The sequence below is a fragment of the Ipomoea triloba genome, chromosome 15, assembly GCF_003576645.1.
Source record: "Ipomoea triloba cultivar NCNSP0323 chromosome 15, ASM357664v1".
In the NCBI taxonomy this organism is placed as follows: Eukaryota; Viridiplantae; Streptophyta; class Magnoliopsida; order Solanales; family Convolvulaceae; genus Ipomoea; species Ipomoea triloba.
In genome coordinates this window covers 26,291,724-26,311,010 of record NC_044930.1, presented here as the reverse complement: position 1 = coordinate 26,311,010, position 19,287 = coordinate 26,291,724, and the positions used below count along the sequence as shown (strand labels likewise).

The following is a 19,287-nucleotide window of genomic DNA, read 5'->3' as shown; positions in this document are numbered from 1 at the left end:
ATCTAATATTGGAAAGTCTATGCTTTTTAACTATTAAAAGGTGATTAATTAAAAAAAAATAGATAGTGATGATAGAGATAAGAAGTCGATCGTCTTTCGACTGTCTTATATTCCTATTTATTATATTAAATTAGAAGTGTTTTTGTGGGAAATAATGACTTCCCTCATGTTTGTCTCTATCAAGTTAGTTCCTCCTTAATTTCCCCCACCTTGAAGCACAACTCAAGACTAACATTGTCATCAACCTTAGCCATCATGAGACCACTTGCTTTTCACTATCAAGTAGGCATTTCACCACATCTCCATCATAGAGATATTTTTTTATATAATAATAAGACAATGAAAGTTAGAAAGTTTTTAAATGTGAAAATATTATTCAAAAAGTTGGTCAGGCTCACTTTTCATCCTTTCCTGCTCACTTTTCGTTATTGAGTCATACTAAAATTGTAAATTTCATACCTAATGTTTTATTAGTAAATGGACAAAAAATGCAACGTCACTGATAAGTTAGAGATGAAAAATGATTATGACCAATACTTAGAAACGAATTCTACAATTATCATATAAATTAGAGATGAAAAATGTAATTTTCTCTAAAAATTACATTTAAATTCTCGAATGGTATAAATTTTAGATTTTAATTATATGTGCTTTGAGGAACCCATGTCTCTATTGGATAAATGCAAAGGGATAAGTCAAGTACATCAAACTTCCTTAGCTTCTTTTATCCCAACCACTAGTTTTCCTGGTCTCACTCATAGCCAAGCTCAATTGCATGACTAGGATTAACTCTTTTTAGATTGTGTGGCCAGAAACTCTACATTGAATTACAGGATCCGTATCTATTACCCGAATGTGTGTTTTGGATGAAGTCTGAGTTATAACCCTAGCCAGCAATAGATCATTATAAATATCCTGCTACCTCATTTGCAAATCATTAAGAATTGAAAACTTTAATAGTTTTTGTGTGATTTTGAATAGCATTGTGTACGTTATTTCATCCTAATCCGTTGTGCTTAAACCACTTCTAAAATAGTGACTTTCATATTGTTGAGCATAAATGTGCAATTTAACTATCAGCTGACTTTTAGTTGAAATGGAGCGCATGTTATACTTTAGTATCAAAGTCATACCAAAGGTCATGCGTTTGAATCATATGCCAATCGGACTCATCTTTGTGTACAATTTATTATATTTGTGGTTTGATTAGGTCAACGGAATGTGAATAGAGATATGCCATAAAAATGTACATTCTGCTTATCATGAGGTTATGACTTGTAACCAGATCATCATTTAATTTCTCTAATTCACTATAAACTTTTCCCATCTGTACATGTGGTCGTCTTGTCTTGTTTGTCTCTAACATTCCATCATATCATGCATTTTTGCATATATACAAAACATCCTAATCTGCGTGTAAGGTTCTCCGTCGTTCATATTAGAAACACCAACAACTCAACATAGATAGTTTTTGCTGTACCTCAAAGATTTAAGATTCCCAAATCTTTTCTCAAAATTGTCAATCGATTAACTACCACCGGAAAAATTAAATTTACTTAAAATTTGTAAATAAATTATTAAAACCGGTATGTATATTAAAATTTGTAAGTATTTAAACTATAGATAATTACTTCTTAGCTAAACATGTAAGTATTTGAAAAAATTGTACGTCCTTAAGTTATTGGGTAATTGCAGAATTCATCATTACTCTCTCCTCTTCATTTTGTTTACAATTTCAATCATTAGAATTTATAGGTATTTAAGTTGTTTGCTGTTTTCTTGTATTGATTTGACTTGTGTTTAATTTGTTCCTACTCTCTTCTTCTAATTTTGTTTACCATTTTATTACGAGTATTATATTAACCCTAGAAGAAAAAAATTAGATATATCTGCGAATATTTTTAGATAAATCAATAAAATTTATAATTATTTAATTTACCTAAATTAGGTTCAAATTGGTCACAACCTAAAAGTGCTATTAGGCCGCTGAACTCTCTAAATACATGCAATTTCACCAAATAGTAGGTTACCTTCTATTTCATCCGGGCAATTTCACCGGATAGTAGGTTACCTTCCATTTCATCAGGTTGCTTGGCATTTTTAGGATAATTTTTTATCAAGTGAAATTACATGCATTTGAAGTGTTCAGTTGCCTAATTGTACTTTTTTTTTTCGTTCAGTGACCTAATTGCACTTTGAGGTTATATTCAGTAACCAATTTGAACCTTATTCCTTTAATCTATAGGTAAATATGACCTATCTTAAATAATTTTTAAAGTAGAGACACATTGTTGACTCATAATACCAAACAACTAAAGTGAACTAAAGACAAATACTCTTTTTGCATTCCCATGAATACCATGTTGGTGCAGCACTGCACATTCAATCGTAACCTTTGCTAATAGATAAGATCTCATCCATGGACACATCATCAAGAAAGACAACATATATATATATATATATATATATATATATATATATATATATATATATATAACATAATAATATATATATGCTCCATAAATCCTCACTAGAATTAGTTAAGGTGCAATGTATAATTCATTGGGGTGGGTATCATTTGATGATTCATTGATTTTCATGCATGCAATGTGTCTTGTTATTAGTGTTTGATTGAATAGAGTAGGAGATATGTTATGATTATATAATGTGGATTTTAGTTACTAAATATGGGGAATAAGCTGCAGGAGATCTTCTCTGTCGCTTCAATCTAAACTACCCATTGTCTTCTTCTTGCCAAACAACAACATGTTCTATGTACGTAGAAAACACATTTGCAATGTAGGAATTCTATATTCAAACACCTAATCATGTTTTCTTTGGCTCTGTTGGGTAACATAGTTAGCTTATCAGTAAATTTTGGCTTATTTGACTACTATTAGCTGTTTGACTTGGGTTAAACAATCAATATGAATTTTTAATTAATTAGTTTTTTGTAACAACTTATTGTTCTAAAAAGTTAAAATTCAAAAAGTTGATTAAAACATCTTTTTCGATCAACTTTTTAAGAAAGTCATTTTGCATGTAATCAACTATCAATTAACATCTAATTTACCAAACACTTTTCTACAATCAGCTAATGTTATCAACTAGTCAAACTCACTAACTCAATCAGCTAACAGTTATTAACCAAGCACCCCCAAATGACATTTTATATTTTAAATCATATAATAGCCTCCCTTTTTTTTACCACTTTGAGGATTCAATTTTCTTTTGTTATTAACAATCATGGTCAATTAAATCATCGTGATTAAAAGACTGTTATATATATTCTCATTTCTCAGCTCCCATCTTAGCTTCTTCGTCCTCCTCCTTAATTATTCTCCTCATGATCCTCTTGTAAAAAAGTGAGTATTGATCACAATCGCTCATAAATGGTTGATATATGGTTTTACTTTAAAAAAAAAAAAAATTGGAGTCAATTTTAGAGGAACCACACCTGTGGTTTTTTGCAGAGAAAAATTTTGTTGGGGAAGAACAAAGCTGATGGGAATGATAGTTTTTAGAAAAAATTTTCTCCTGCAAAATCCTTGAAGAAGAAAAAAACGCAACAAGCGTGTTGGGGCGCACTTCCCACCCTAGAGGGCGCGTGTTTCCCGCGCTCCAACTGGGGAGTGTCAGAGTGGCGGCCATTCTAACTTTTTGGTTGTTTTTCTTTTTTTTTTTTAATTGTCTTAATGTTTTTTTTTCTCCCCCACTTTTATCTATTTCCTACATGACTTTTTTAAAAATTATGCAAAAACTCAACTGGTATGGATGCTCTTATAATTATTACAAACTTTTCCCCTTACTTTTCAGCAATCATCAACCGTTAATCTACTAAAATTGATGAATCAGATTAGTCCTCACTTTTTACTGGTCGGGACGGTGTTTTTACCTGAACCCTCCCCTATATATATGATTAGTAAAAATTTTCAAATTAAAGTTTTTCAATTTTTGAATTGGCCACCAACATTTTCTGACAACATGGAAAAGTGGTCAGGAGTTTCGACCACGAAAGTAGAAGAAATTAAATTCTTTTATAAGGTTATGAATTTTTCCAACAACCCAGCAAAGTGATCGGAAATACCTATCACCTTAACCAGGTTTTTGACTACTTTTTGAAAATCACCAACTAGGTTTGAAAATTTGAAAATTTTCAAAAGTTTTGTTGACTTTGTTTGGTGTTCGAAATTGGAAATTTGTCAACTATGAATGGAAATGCAATTGTATTTATTGCAATAGCATAGTCAAATATATTCATAGTATATGTTGAAAATGAAACATATTGATCGAGAAGCTTAGTATACAAGAAGAAAGGTAAATAGTGGGGCTTCATTTGTGACATGAGAATGAATGAACAGTGTAGGTACATTTTACCAGCATGCATTATGTTGACTAGAATTGAAGATTTGATATGAAAATGTGTAATCCTAAGAAAATCAAATCAGCCAAGATAGATGCAACACCAAAAAAGCAATTTCTACTAGCACCTAGCTATAATCTAGCTATATTTTCACCACATATACATGAAGCATAGGGGAAAAAACACTATTATTACTTGAGAGATTTCGTTTTGTCTCTGCGCATAACTCAATTGGTCAACCAACTCAAAATAAATTAAGAGGATCGCAAATAAAAAGAGATGTATGAATTTAGCTTGTATTTGGGGACACTGCACACGTAGACAGTAGACCAGTTGATGAAGCACATTCTTGGATTTACAACCTGCCGTTACCAGAGTATGAACGGTGGATATAATAGTTTCATCTACCAAATTTTATGATAACTTAGTCTTATGTTAGTAATAGAAAGCATATACTTTTCTTATTTAAAATTTTGTAATCAAAATGACAATGTTATTTACACTTTATATTACAATTTTATAACCGTAATATGTTAATTATTTACTGATTCTTAAAATTCAACAATACCACTAAAGAAACTTAATTCAATCAAAGGTTTGTCAAGTCTAATAAAACTATTAATATCAGCTACATAAACCTACTGTTGAATATATAATATATAAACATAAATGTACAATTCAACTATAAGTTTAGATTTTTAGTTGGATGAAACACATGCTTTAATTTGGTGTCAAAGCTAGCCCCATGCCAAAGTTCATAGATTTGAATCTTTGCTTCACCCATAAAAAAAATAATTTTTTAAGGCTATTCATTAGGAATCTTGTGATAAATTTTACGGGGAAAAAAATAATAAAATAATAAGACATTGCAGATTTGCAGTAATAGATTCAATGGAATAACTAAAAACGTGTCATTTCTAAGATCTATATCCCTAAGCAAGCTTAAATTCAGGCTCAACCAACCCTATATATGCACTTTTATTTGACACGTGCCTTTGTCAATCAGGTTCAGGTCTGAACTCCTAGTTAAAATACAAAAAAGCATTCAAACCTATATAGGAAAAAGAATAATAATAATAACAATGTTGTCCGAGATGAATGACTAAGTAGATTGAACATAATTTTTGTATTAAAAAGTCATGTTCAATTCTTGTTAACAATTCTCGATCGAGTCTGTCGCATATGATGTTTTTAGTGTTATTTACCTCTTCTTTTGTATAGTATACCTCTACTTTAAAAAATGTTTTAAGATCAAAATATTAAAATTCACTCTAAGGCCCGGTTAGGTAAATAATTAGCATATCAGCCAATTTTGACCTATTTGACCATTATTAGTTGTTTGACTTGGTTACAAAATCAATATAAATGTTTGGTTAATAAGTTTTTTTAACCCAAAATACTAAATTTCAAAAGGCTACTCAAAACAACCTTTTCAATTAGTCTTTTGAGAAAAGAAATTATACAAAACAGCTACCAGCTATCAGCTAACAACTAATTTACCAAACATTTTTCTATAATCAACTAATATTATCAATTAATTATACCTTCTAACCCAATCAACTAACAGCATCACCTAACAGCCATTTACCAAACAGGGCCTAATTTAACCTTAAAAGATTGTTTGGTTGGATGTAGTTACAATTCAATAACAGCATAATTCTTTGGTCATCCAAATTACAGTGTTTGCTTTCCCTCATTTTGTTGAATTGCAATTCAATGCAGAAATAATGAAAGGGAAAAATGAAGAAAAAAAACTTTTTAACCCTAGATTATTATTAGACTAACAACATTTTTGTCTTTATTCCACTTCTTTCCTTCTCATTCTCAATAATTTTATTCCTCCATACCAAACAATGTAATTTGAATTCCTACTTTATTTTTTTTCCACCAAATTACAATTTTTTCCACTCATAATTCCTTCCTTCCAACCAAACGTCCAGTAATAATTTGAGAAAATGTTTTGTTCTATAGAATCAAACATGGATGTCGTATGAAAAAAAAAAAACAACATAAAACAGAAAACCAAAAAAAGAAAAAAAAAACATTCTAATTTCACTTTTGGGATTTATTTATTAATTTTGTGACGAGAGAAACCCCGTATGTATTATTTGAGGGTGTGCATTAAGGATGACCACGGTTTGGTGTGTAACCGTTCAATTCAAACAAAACAGGACACTGTAGCAACCGAAGCAAATTGGAATCATATGAACGGTTCTGGCTTATTAAAATCGGGAACAAGAACCACCAATTCCAGTTTGAAACTGATTGATTTCGATTCTGAACCAAAAAAAAAAAAAAAAATTGTTGAATGTGAATTTAAAAAAAAAAAAAGTTTAAACAGGAATCACCGGTTTGAGAATCGAGAACTGACGATTTAGAATTGGAATCAAATCGCGATCATATTTATTGTGTATTTAGTAAATCCACCATTTGGAATTTAAAATTTTAAGTGAAGTAGTGATGTGTCTAAATTAGGCAAACTAATTAATTTAACTTATATTTCATGTTGTGTTATTAATCAAGTTAGAGGTCGGTCCAGTACAAGTTCGATTCTACGGCAAAAACAATTTATAAAATTGTGCACTGCATCTAACTTTTGTACCTTCGGCATTTCCACTGTTTTTTTTAATCATTCAATTAATTGTATAATTCTCAATTTGCAATGGTGCAGTAATGCATCATATGTAAAACATCACGAATTATATTGGCTAAAAGATAAATGACTTTTTTTTTTTAAAGTTGAATCTCCAACCTTAAATGCTCGACAGATTTGTTCCCAAAAAATTGAATCCTCAACCTCTAAGGGATCGACAGAACATCTGGGAGGATGTAAATTCATAACGTGCCCCCATGATCTCTCATACAGGAGAGATACTTCATGCCATTTAGATCACAAAGTCATTGACAAGAACGAATTTCGTTGACAAGGTTATTATTGAGACCGACTCTCTTCAAGTTACGCAAGGTCTTCATTCCAATTCGGGAGACTCTTCTTTCTATGCAGTGTTGTCAGAAATTAAAAACTTAATGAGTATGTTTACTCAGAACAGTGTAGTATTTACTAACTGATCTGTGAATTAGGCAATCCACTTGTTACCTAGGCAGTCTGTTTCTATGTCTGGTTGCTTGGAGTGGTTATCTTACCCTCTCCCATCATATGTAATGCGCTACTCTTGGATTTGAATTAATATATCTCTTTGATTTTCAAAAAAAAAAAAAAAAGAATGAATTCCGTTAAACTATCTAAATGCATTGAAAAAGGTTTCAATAGAATCAAAGAATGCATTAATAATAGAGGAAATTAATTAGAGATAGTGACAGAACCAATAATAGAAACAAAATCTAAAACTTCATTTAAGTAAAAGATAAAATTATGTCCAATTATTAGTCAATGACTAAATTAAAAGTGCTATCAATCTTTAACTAAATAAAAAATTAACTCATTTGTAATAAGTGCTCCATTTAGTATATTCATTAACTACTTTTTGAAAGGATGATATGGTATATTATTTTTATACATTTGAATGGTTAAGGAATGATGATTCAATGATAACCTTCCACTTAAAACTATAGGTTTCAAATCATTTTATTATAAAGTTCTTTATTGATTGATATGAAATTATTATAAGTTATTACTAAGAGAAATTCCAATTTCTCAAATGATATGTTTTGTTAGGAGCAACGGCAACTAAACTAGTGCTTTCCCCTAAACATGAATAAGAGCACGTATAAGAATGAAATAGATAGTAGCGATATACGTTTCATAGAATTGACAACAATTGGTGTGAACATTTTATTTTTTTTTGAAAATCAGTGTTAACATTTCTAAATTGGTATGAAAATTGGTGTGAACATTTCTAAATGCTCAATACTACTTTTTAAAATCATAGCACAAAAGGAAATATATGCTTTGAATAGATGAGATATTGATTCAAGAGATAATAACCAATAAATGAATAAAACAGGCTACTCAACCGAGTAGGACAAATGGTGATATAAATGGAGTAGGTAATAATGAATGAGTAATTCCGGAGAGAATCTATATATACAAATCAGTATGCTATATACTAAAGTCAACTATACAATACAATTGTACAACAATATCTAATTTGTTAAATTTTTAAAGTTAGAAATTCGGAAAAAGTTCTAACTATTTGTTTTGAAGTGGTTGAAAATTGTCTATTTGTGATTTTTTCATTGCATATTGCCTCAGTAGAAGTTAAGCACGAGATCATATAGTTCCATTATATTATCCCAAGGTATTATACTAATCTCAACTTGATCTTCATAGCCTTAAATCTTTCTTTGAAGAATTTAATTTACTTGTCATTTTTCTATAATTTTCTAAGAAAGTTTAAACTTTTCTTTAGAGGAACTCTTCCCTTCCCCAGCCTCCAAAGACTTTATGAGAGGTTAAGTCCATGTCACACTGTTCTCGTCCACTAAAGCAACGAATTTGGAGTGGTTTTACATAATGAGGGAGATTTCTTAGCAACGGTCAACGCTCCGATCCCATTCACCAACTATCAGGCCGAAGCTATGGCACATGTAATCTCGACAAGATATACCTTGAATCTAATTACAACAATATTGTGGCTGCCAATCTGCCATCTCCAAAAGAAGGCAGAGATTTCTCTTATACGGGCTCAGTGCCATTTTTTACTTAACTATTTTTACGAGTCTGTTTGTCTTTTTATTTCACGTTTAGCAAACCAGCTAGCCCTCGCTTTGGTTAAGTTCTCTGGCTCTCAGTCTGTACGTTTGACTTGGGAGGTTTCTCCCAAATTGTATTTGTTCACTCTTTAGTTAATACATGTTCTGTTTTGCTTTGAAAAGAAAGTTTAAACTTTTCTGGCTTAAAAAAAATAAGTTGCCAAAGACTTTGTGGTCTAGTGGCACCTGGTGTCAGCCTCAGCCTTAGTGGAGGCAACTGTTGTACTGAATAGTACTAAAAAAAAAAAAGAAATTATTATTATTATTACAAATATTTGTGTATTTATATCATCTCTCTCTGTGTATTGCCCATTACCCCATAAGCCATAAATCCATTTGAACCCCAAAGCCAATCCAGTCTCTTTCCCTTACAGTCTGAGAGAGAAACAAAAAGCCTTGAGAAAGAGAAGCGAATCCTTTCCTTAACCTTCACGCCTCACCATTAACTCCCCTCTGTGTTTCTATGCATTGAAAGAAAAATAAGAAAAAACAAAAAACAAAACTGGGAAAAAGAACCCTTCCCTTCTCTTTATATGCGTCCCACTCTCTCTTCTTAGTAAAACAGAGTGCAAAAAACAGGGGAATCATTCCCAGAAATCGAAAACTCTAAACCCCCCCCTTTCTTCTTTCTTCTTCTTCTTCGCTTTGTTTGTTTCATGGGTTCTGATGAAAAGGTGATTGTGGTTGAAGGGCCTATTATTATAGGTGGGGGCCCTTCCGGCCTGGCGGTGGCGGCGTGCCTGAAGCAAAACGGCGTCGCCGGCGCCGTCATTCTCGAGAGGAGCGATTGCATCGCTTCTCTGTGGCAGCAGAGGACCTACGACCGCCTCAAGCTCCACCTGCCCAAGCAGTTTTGTCAGCTGCCGTTGATGAATTTCCCCGGCGACTTCCCGAAATACCCTTCCAAGCGCCAGTTCATCTCCTACATGGAGGCCTACGCCGACCGGTTCGACATCCGGCCCAAGTTCAAGCAGGCCGTGCGCATCGCCGAGTACGACGCCGCCGCCGGCGTCTGGCGAGTCGACACCGCCGACGACTCCCGCTACTACTCGCGCTGGCTCGTGGTGGCCACCGGCGAGAATGCCGAGCCTCTCGTCCCCGATATTCCCGGCATCCGCCGCTTCTCCGGCCCCGTTATGCACACCAGCCTCTACCGCTCCGGGTCGGAGTTCAAGAATCAGAGAGTTTTGGTGGTGGGGTGTGGGAATTCCGGCATGGAAGTTTCCTTAGACTTGTGTAGGCACAATGCCAGCCCTCACATGGTGGTCAGAAACTCTGTAAGTAACACTTTTTTTTGTGTCACATATATGAATTAGGAATATGAGTTTGTCACATATAAGGAATAAGGCTGCTTATATTCTAAATAAGTAATTCATGTGTGTGATTACTGGTCTATTGGATGAGAAAAATTGAATTGATAAGAATTACTAATTAGTAATTAATTATTTAGGGAAGTAAAAAAAATTTGTATATTAGGTTATACTAGGTTGTTAATGTTGTTGTGCATGTTTTTGGACACAGGTTCATATTTTACCTAGGGAAATGTTTGGTGTATCATCATTTACAATAGCCATGGAGCTACTGAAATGGCTACCCTTAAGGCTGGTTGACAAGCTTCTTCTCCTTGTGGCCAACTTGACCTTTGGCAAGACAGAACTATTGGGTATCCGACGGCCGAAAATCGGGCCGATCGAGCTAAAAAATGCTACTGGAAAGACCCCAGTCCTCGACGTCGGAGCATTGTCCCTAATAAAATCAGGAAAAATCAAGGTATTTTTATAACTACCCAGGAATCAATTTCTCAATTTTATTAGAATTAGCAAATTATTTAAATGAATTGTGTCGCAACTGTCGGGGACATGACACACAACCACCTTAGTATATGCTAATAACCATTGTTAAAATTCGCAGGTAATGGAAGGTGTGAGGGAGATAACTAAGAATGGTGCAAAATTTGTGGATGGACAAGAAAGGGAATTTGATTCCATAATACTAGCAACAGGGTACAAGAGCAATGTTCCTACATGGCTTAAGGTAATATATATACACACACATATATGTATATGTGATATTTTTGTATTTTTAAAAAAATATTTTTTGTAATCTTATTCTCAGTCTCACATCACTTTCGTCTTACACATGCAGTCCTAGGCTACAAAACGTTACTTACACTTCTTGAAACAAAAGAGAAAATCTGTTCTCATTTGTCTGGACTGTTCCTCCTCATCTCTCTTTTCCCTAAAAATAGTTTTTGTTGGATTTTGATGATGTGTAACTATCATCAAAATATTCTCTTTTTTTTCTTTTTTTTTTCTCTTCAAATTTATTTATTTTTAATAAAATAATTAAATTAAGATACTAAAGCATACCTAGAAAGTGTTCTTTTTGCTGTTTTCCACATATGTTACTCCAACTGATGCCTATCCACTCAACAGTAATCTCAGTGCTAAAAGTAGGTTTCATATAGGTTCGAACTTCAAAGATGACTCCAATCGCCATAGTTAGGTCCAACATTTCCACCTTATTATTTATTAGGATTTTTAGACTTCCCCTAAACCCAAAATGCAACTTTTTACATAACCATTAGCTCATCATGCCATTAGGTACAAAAGTTTGTGAGGGCTCATGTCACTCCACATAAGTATGTTTGACATTTCCTATGCATATCTTAATCTATAACTCATTCTTTTTGAATGAGGACGAATCATTATCCGAGAGTTTATATTAAGTAAATTCCATCGTGTAATCTTAGTCAACAAAAAATTATAAACAGACAGATTAATCTAGGTTGTCCATAACTAATCGACTTAAATTAAAAAGGCTAATAGATTATTTTTATATCTCATTCTTTGACTTATGGTGCATGTTCCCGGTGCATTTATTTAGGATCTTTGACTAATATCTTGTAATTATTGTTCATGCATAAATGAAATGTAGGGTGTATAGTAGGTGTCTATAAAAGGGGAACTCTTATTAGCTGAAATTAAAAATGATAATAATTTTTTTCTATAAATAAATTATGTGGTTGATAGTTGGCCACTGGGGTTATCCATATAGGCACATGTGTTTTCATGCATAGTACTTTGCTAACAGATGTAGACCATATATATATGTACATGTCATTGCATTGTTTCCAGTACCACAACCTAAGTGTAGTTTTATGTTTTTCTTTTCCTTGTCTAAAGAAAGGGTAACCACTATATATACACGGAATAAATCATACCTTATGATCTATAGCTGATTGATTCAAACCAAAAAAGCTGAAATTTGAACTTGTGACCATGTGATTAGTCAACTTGGCTGGAATACCCAGTAGTTTTATATTTTTGTTCATAGATAGGTTGATTAACATTGGGTTTTAAAGCTTATTATAGTCTGATGAGAAGAAATGGACCACCACATGCAAATTAAATTCTGCATTCCAAACTTTCACTAAAATGAGACCTTTTTCTCCCTGTGATGGCAGCCATGGAAATCTGATCTGTTTCTGTGATTGTGAAATTGGTAGGGCTGTGATTTCTTCACTGAAGAAGAAGGGATGCCAAAGACACCATTCCCAAATGGGTGGAAAGGAGAGAATGGTCTTTACACTGTTGGGTTTACAAGAAGAGGGCTGCTAGGGACCTCATCTGATGCAATGAACATTGCTAGAGATCTTGCTGAACAATGGAGGCAGGCCAACACAACTTGTACCTCAATCAAGGTAGCCAGAGACTGAACAACCTCGTCTCACGCAGTGAACATTGCTAGAGATCTTGCTGAACAATGGAGAGAAATGCTAACACAACTTCTACTTCAACCAAGGTAGCCAAAGACTGATTTTTTTTTTTCTATTAGTTAAGTCCCCAAGGAAAAAAAACAAAAAAAAAACTAATGGTAGGTCCATAAAGCAAGGGAAATTTTATTCTTCACTCTTTCCTCACTAAGTAGTGGATAGTGGATGTTCTATGCGAATTTTCGACGTTTTTTCCCCAATTTTCTTCATTTGTAAATATCCAATTTTGCATAGGGCTCTACTTTGTTCTTATCCTAATGTAACCCCTTTAGGTATGTATTATAAAAAAAATGTTGGAAATAGAATTTTCCTTTTTTCCCAACAATATTTACTCTGCTTGTCTCCTCTTTTGGCTAAGAGATAAAGTTTTTGTTTGTCAATATTAATTCCACTCATCAATCAGCACCTTCCATTCTATTGCCTCTATCAATATCATATTCGGTCTGATATCTTCACTATTAGTTCATATCCGCTATCTGTTATCAAGTCTAGCAATTGATGGCTAGGAAAATTGTTGGATGGAAATTTCTGAATGACCAAGTTCAACACTTTGTCTCTTGGAAATGTGATGGTATAAGGGAAATAAAGGTACGTCTTCTCTTAGGGTGTGTTTGGTTCGCAAATGAGAATTGGAATCGGTATGGGTATCAAATACTTGGTAAGGGTAATGAATTTTGGTAAAAGTATTTTGCATATTTGGTAGTAGGGTGGAATGTGAATGATTATTAATAGTTGAGGAAGAAAGGATGAAGTGAAATGAAACTCTTATTTAATAAGGGTATGTATTTTTCAATTAATGGGATATTCCAAACTCATAATAGTATTCTAAAACCCTGTCACTCAAACAATAACATAACCATACCTTATATCAAAACCTGTCAACCAAACACACCCTTAATTAGTTCATACCCGCTATCTGTTTATCAACTCAAGCAATTGATGGCTAAGAAAATTGTTGTGCTGAAACTTCTGAATGACCAAGTTCAACATGATGTCTCTTGAAAATGTGACAATATAAGAAAGATTAAATTACGCATTCTCTAAGAACGTACTATAACTTTGGAGTGTTTGATCCTAATAAATAGTATCACATCATAGCCGAGTCCCATATTCCAACTAATGAGTCATGATCTTGTACACCGTATCATGGATGGCTGCGAAGCATACATTTACCGATGATGCATGCGGTGGAGATTAAATGACACTTTGAAACTAGGCCTCACGTGATTGCGACACTTGGTCAACGTGAGTCAATGCTAGAATCAGGGTGGCATCATCATCATCATCATCGTTAGATTGATTGTTAGCTAATGAGTGTAGAATATAGCTTTATAGCTTTTCGATATTTATTTATACATACATACAACCTTCTTCCTTTTTAACGTTGTTTAGACCAGCAGGGCAGCTTCAATGGTCTGCAACTCTCATCGACTTTTGCCAAACCCGGTTACAGCTTTCTTACTGCCTACATTCCCTACAGTAATCCACTTTTGGCACTTACACGTTTGCATATCAGCAAAAGTAGTATTCCAATCGAACCCACCTCAAATCAATTAAAAGATGTATTTTGTGATTATCCTTTCCTATGTACATGTACGTAGATCGGTTAATTAGCTCCTAAACTTTTGAAAAGTACAATTACATGTTATATTGAGGAATGAAGTCCAACAACCAGTAAATGACTTGCTATTAGCCTATTACCCATCTCTGGTGACAATTCGGTGGCTGGTGATGGTAGAACTGTCGTTGGTCGCTAGAGAAGGCAAGCAGTTGGTACCTAGCGGCCACAATAACTCGATAATCTTTATGTGGAAGGATAAGTACCTAGTGCCCACAAATAGTTATCTCCATGTATAAAAGAAGGTGAAACTTTCACATTGCGACAGTTCATAATTAATTTAGTTCAACATCATTCCAGTTCTAATGTAGTGGTAAATAAGTGTATGATAAATCAAGTATTTTGTTGTCTAATGACATCTTGGATCCCTTCCAGATGTAAAGTCCCAGGTTTAAGTCTCATCCTAGTGAAGGATGTTGACATATCATGTTGTTGAGCAGATACTAAGAACAAGTTAAATTGTAACCACAAAAAAGATACATGATAAAAGAATTCAAAGTTGTTATTAAATATACATTATATTATATTATAATGTAAGTAGATTACATATATACCAATGCTACCCACCCACCCCTTGTCATTCCTCCTGTCCTGCAACCTCAGAACCCCAGGCCACATGCAAGGTAGAAGTTGGAAGATGAAAGAAGGTCATCACTGACCACCTTTCTTTGTTTCTTTCCATACACACAGTACAGTTAAAAACCCCATTCCACCATACTCTCTCTCATCTCTTCTCTCTCTCTCTCACGCTGATTATTGAGACAATGATGGGGCTCTGACACCCTATGGTACGAGTACCTTCTCTGTTACATATATAGTGACAGCTGCTTACCTCTTCTCCCCCCACCCCCCTCTCTCACCCTCCCCAACTTCATTTCTCATTCTCCAACTCCATAAAATATATATAACCCTTGCCAAATTACACCTGAACTTAACCACTTCATTTCTCATTCTTTTTTTTTTTTTTTTTATAATGCAGTATTTTTTCATAATTACTTTCTTAATCTACTAAAGCCCGCACAAAGAATTAATATCGTCTTATAAGACTCGAACCACACTCACTTCTATATGGGAGTGCAATAAATGCAGAGATTGAGCTCAGAAGTCATAGTAAGCTAGTCTGCCGCCACAATTGAAAAAAAGGCCAAAACTTAAATCAATCTGCTGCAGAAGAGATAGATAGATAGATAGAAGTATAATGTTTATAAAAAAAAAAAGGTGGAATTTATGGGTTCTTGATAGCTTAGCTTGCTTGTAGCAATGAATGGCAGAAATCCAAATCACACGCTTCCCCTTCTGTTGTTGCACGCGTTACGGTGATGCTGACGTCACTCATTCCTTCCCCTATCACCATGGCGTACAGTGCTACTCTCTGAGTCACTGACCCCTTCTTTAAAATTTTCTTTAATTTCTCCCCTCTCTCTATCTCTGCAAAAACTTCAGACACACAGAGAGAGAGATATTGCATCGGATTGCACGGTTTTTGTAAGAGAGCTAAGGAATCAAGGAAAGTATGGGTATGTAATTAATTGTTTACGTTGTTGCTGGGTGGTTCGGTGGGTCGCCCTCAATCATATCGCTGGTTGATTGATTTGTTTCAATCCGATTTGCATGCTACTGCTTCATGATGATGCACTCATATATATCGATCATCTCAACGTTAATTAGAATTGATGAAGAAATGGTGGTCGTCAGTAGTCGTCCCTCCTGGCTCCTGCCGCTGCCTGATTCTCATGCTTCTTTCAACGTGCAGATAATTTACCTTAGCTAGCTACTAGCTAGCTTGCTTGGTTTTATGTAGACCTTCGTGCCGTGTTGTGCAACCACACCTTATTATCTAATGGCAATGGCTAGCTGAATATGTGAGGATTTGATAATAATATATATGTAGATCTTGTATGATGTTATTTGTACCAAATATTATGTATTTTAGTATAGTTATAGGAACCTAAACTAGTTAATTTAGGCAGGCGAGAATATATAGGCTATTATAGTTGTCTAGATTAAACACCACCATCAATTAGGGGGCGTCATGTCACTGGCCAAGAGTCGAGCGCAACGCACAATGACCATGCGGCGTCCTTGGGCTCCTTTTACCCCATGGATTAGCCTAGCTTATCCTTCATATACGTGCCAGATTGGTTTCGTCTTGCCATGGGCTCATCAAGGAACGGCAATAGGTCCCAACTAGTTGTGTCTTTTCAATCGCCTCGGTACCCTTTATAATCAAGTCTAAAACTAGCGACAAGCTTTCCAAACTAAACCAGGTCAACATGCCTAACTCGGCCAAACCTTTACATCTAAAGCAGAACAACCATTGACTCTATTATCGCCCCTACCTATTTTATGGCAAGCTATAGCCAATTAGCCCGTTCATTCATTGGGTTTAGCTCTGTCATGCAAACAATGTGTGACATTCTCCACCACCCCAAATCTAACACGTCTTTCGTGCTAAGGGGAGCAAGATTGTGCCCAAGGATCGTTGTATTATACTACCTACGTGCCGCATTGCCTCGACCACTTCTGCAAAGCAGTCAGGCTAAGTTGGTGGCCACCCGCGAGTCCCTTCTCTCTCTAGGACCCATATACCCCTTACAAACCACCGGGGTGGAGCTGTAATCGGCACGTGCACCACTTGTGCCCGCATAGTCCTCCCCTAAGGGCCCCACCATAGCGCACAACAACATAAGTACGACTCCCTTTAATACCACTTGTCACGAGCCTTGAGTTTGGCCCAACGCACAACGCTCATTCGGCGTCTCGACGCCCTCTTACCCCACGGACTAGCTAGCCTTACCCCTCATACGTGTCAAACTAGTTTTGCCCTGCCATGGTCTCATCAGGGGAAAGAAAATAGTTCTCGACCAGTTGTGCCCTTCAAATCTCCTCGGTCCTCTTCATAGTCAAGTTCAAGACTATCAACAAGCTCCCCGAACTTAACCAGGTTAACATGCCTAACTCTATTAGACCTTAGCATCTAAGGCAGTACAACCCTTGACGCTATTGTTACCCCTACTCATTTTATGACAAACTCACCAATCAACCCGTTTATTCATTGGGTCTAACCGTTGCGCAAACAATATGTGGCATTTAGGTCCACAAACTTATAAGGCATGTGTCACATACAGACATACTCACATATCATAATCAACTTATAATCTAGTATAAATAACCTTTCAGCTCCAGATCATTTTAATTCGTCTTATATCACACATCTCCCTTCACTGCTTGTGCTATTTACGCTACTTAGTACTTACACATATTTGGGCTTAACATCCTGATCTCACTTGTGCAGTAGTTGTGCTCACGCCTTACGCGAACTAATGTAATAAATCATTATTGCATGGACCAGGGTTCATACAGCTGTGTGAACCAAAAATAAAAAGTACATTATTTTTGTACTGTAGGCACATTATTTGATAGTATATATCAAATAATGTACCTTCAGTACAAAAATAATGTACTTTTTATTTTTGGTCCATGCAATAATATTGTCTATTCTCTCTTGTCATAATGTCAACATATATCTCTACCCCTATCTAATTGGCAATATCACTGCTATTAAAAAAAATTGATTCGCCAAAGACCTTTTGATCTAATTGGCAATATCACTGCTATTAAAAAAAAATTGATTCGTCAAGTGGCACCCGGTTTAACATTTTATCTACATCTATCCAACCTAAAATCCAGATTAATTTATTATTATAACTATAATAATAAATAATATGTCTAATACTCCGTATTAAATTTACTTTGTAATAAATAGACTACTTTACTATTCTAATTTTGTGTTATTTTTAATTTGATTGTATATAGAAATCATCCTGAACCTTCCTGCTTCCCATCTGGACCACAACCTTTGTACCTTAACCCCTAGACTCTACTCCATAATTAAATCAATTTGCACTCCACTTCCTTAGCCCCCTTCAAATCCAACGTGTATCCCTCCTCTTTAGCCTTTTAGCCGTAAATCATTATACCATGAATCAGGATATATCTTACAAAGTGGACCACTAATATAAGTTATATTTTTATTATACTAAAAGTATATTATTTGATATATTATTAAATAATATACTTTTAATATATAATAACATACCTTTAATATATTTAAAAAATGTACCTTGTGTTAGTGATTTACCTTACAAAATAGATCATGATTCACAGTATAATTTGTCTTTAGCCCCAAACCAGGCCCCTTTGTGTGCTTCTTGGACCTAGACTCCAAGCCCCATCATCATTGTTTTCACTAGCTAGGTTTAGTTCAATCGAAATTTAACACAATAAATAAAACGACAAATTATGTGTGGACTCACAGGTCCAAAATACACAATTTATATACTGAATATTCACAATTCAGATTGTGAATATTCAGTATGTAAATAGATACAAGGTAGACCCGGGTCCATGGCATAACTATTATCCAATTATATTATTGACATAATAAATTCTCTTTTATTGTTTTTATAACATATTTCAACTCTAAAATTTTAAATAATCATAAATAAAATACGCCTTATATAAAATGACAATTGTCCAATCAATTTTATTCTCTCATTCCACCTGTTGAGGCTAAAGCTTTGTTAAGAGATGATATGTTGCCATGTTGGGTGTTGTGAGGGCAAGAAGGATGGTTGTATAGGTAGCAAAGTTCATTGAGTTTTTTTTTATTTAAAAAAAATACTGAATTTGTGATCTAATTAAAATCTGGAATACCTCACCAGTATATTTATTAAAAAAAAAAAGCTTATAATAAGATGGTTTTATTTATTTATTTACTCTATTATTCTTCATGCATGTGTACTATGGTTTGATAAA

General features: G+C 34.4%; 1 protein-coding gene across 1 annotated transcript; it reads left to right on the top strand.

Moving 5' to 3' along the window:
- The first annotated feature begins 9,414 nt into the window (after positions 1–9,414).
- Positions 9,415–13,134, top strand: LOC116007311 (probable indole-3-pyruvate monooxygenase YUCCA4). The gene is made up of 4 exons (XM_031247956.1): positions 9,415–10,353; positions 10,598–10,846; positions 10,988–11,110; positions 12,585–13,134. Exons 1-4 carry the CDS (start codon positions 9,733–9,735, stop codon positions 12,792–12,794), a joined length of 1,203 nt encoding a protein of 400 aa, XP_031103816.1. The 5' UTR covers positions 9,415–9,732; the 3' UTR covers positions 12,795–13,134.
- The last annotated feature ends 6,153 nt before the right edge of the window (positions 13,135–19,287 follow it).

Coding starts and splice junctions, on each gene's coding strand:
- LOC116007311 (XM_031247956.1), top strand. CDS start 9,733: ATGGGTTCTGATGAAAAGGTGATTGTGGTTGAAGGGCCTATTATTATA. Junction 10,847..10,987: donor TAAAATCAGGAAAAATCAAG/GTATTTTTATAA, acceptor TAAAATTCGCAG/GTAATGGAAGGTGTGAGGGA. Junction 11,111..12,584: donor ATGTTCCTACATGGCTTAAG/GTAATATATATA, acceptor TGAAATTGGTAG/GGCTGTGATTTCTTCACTGA.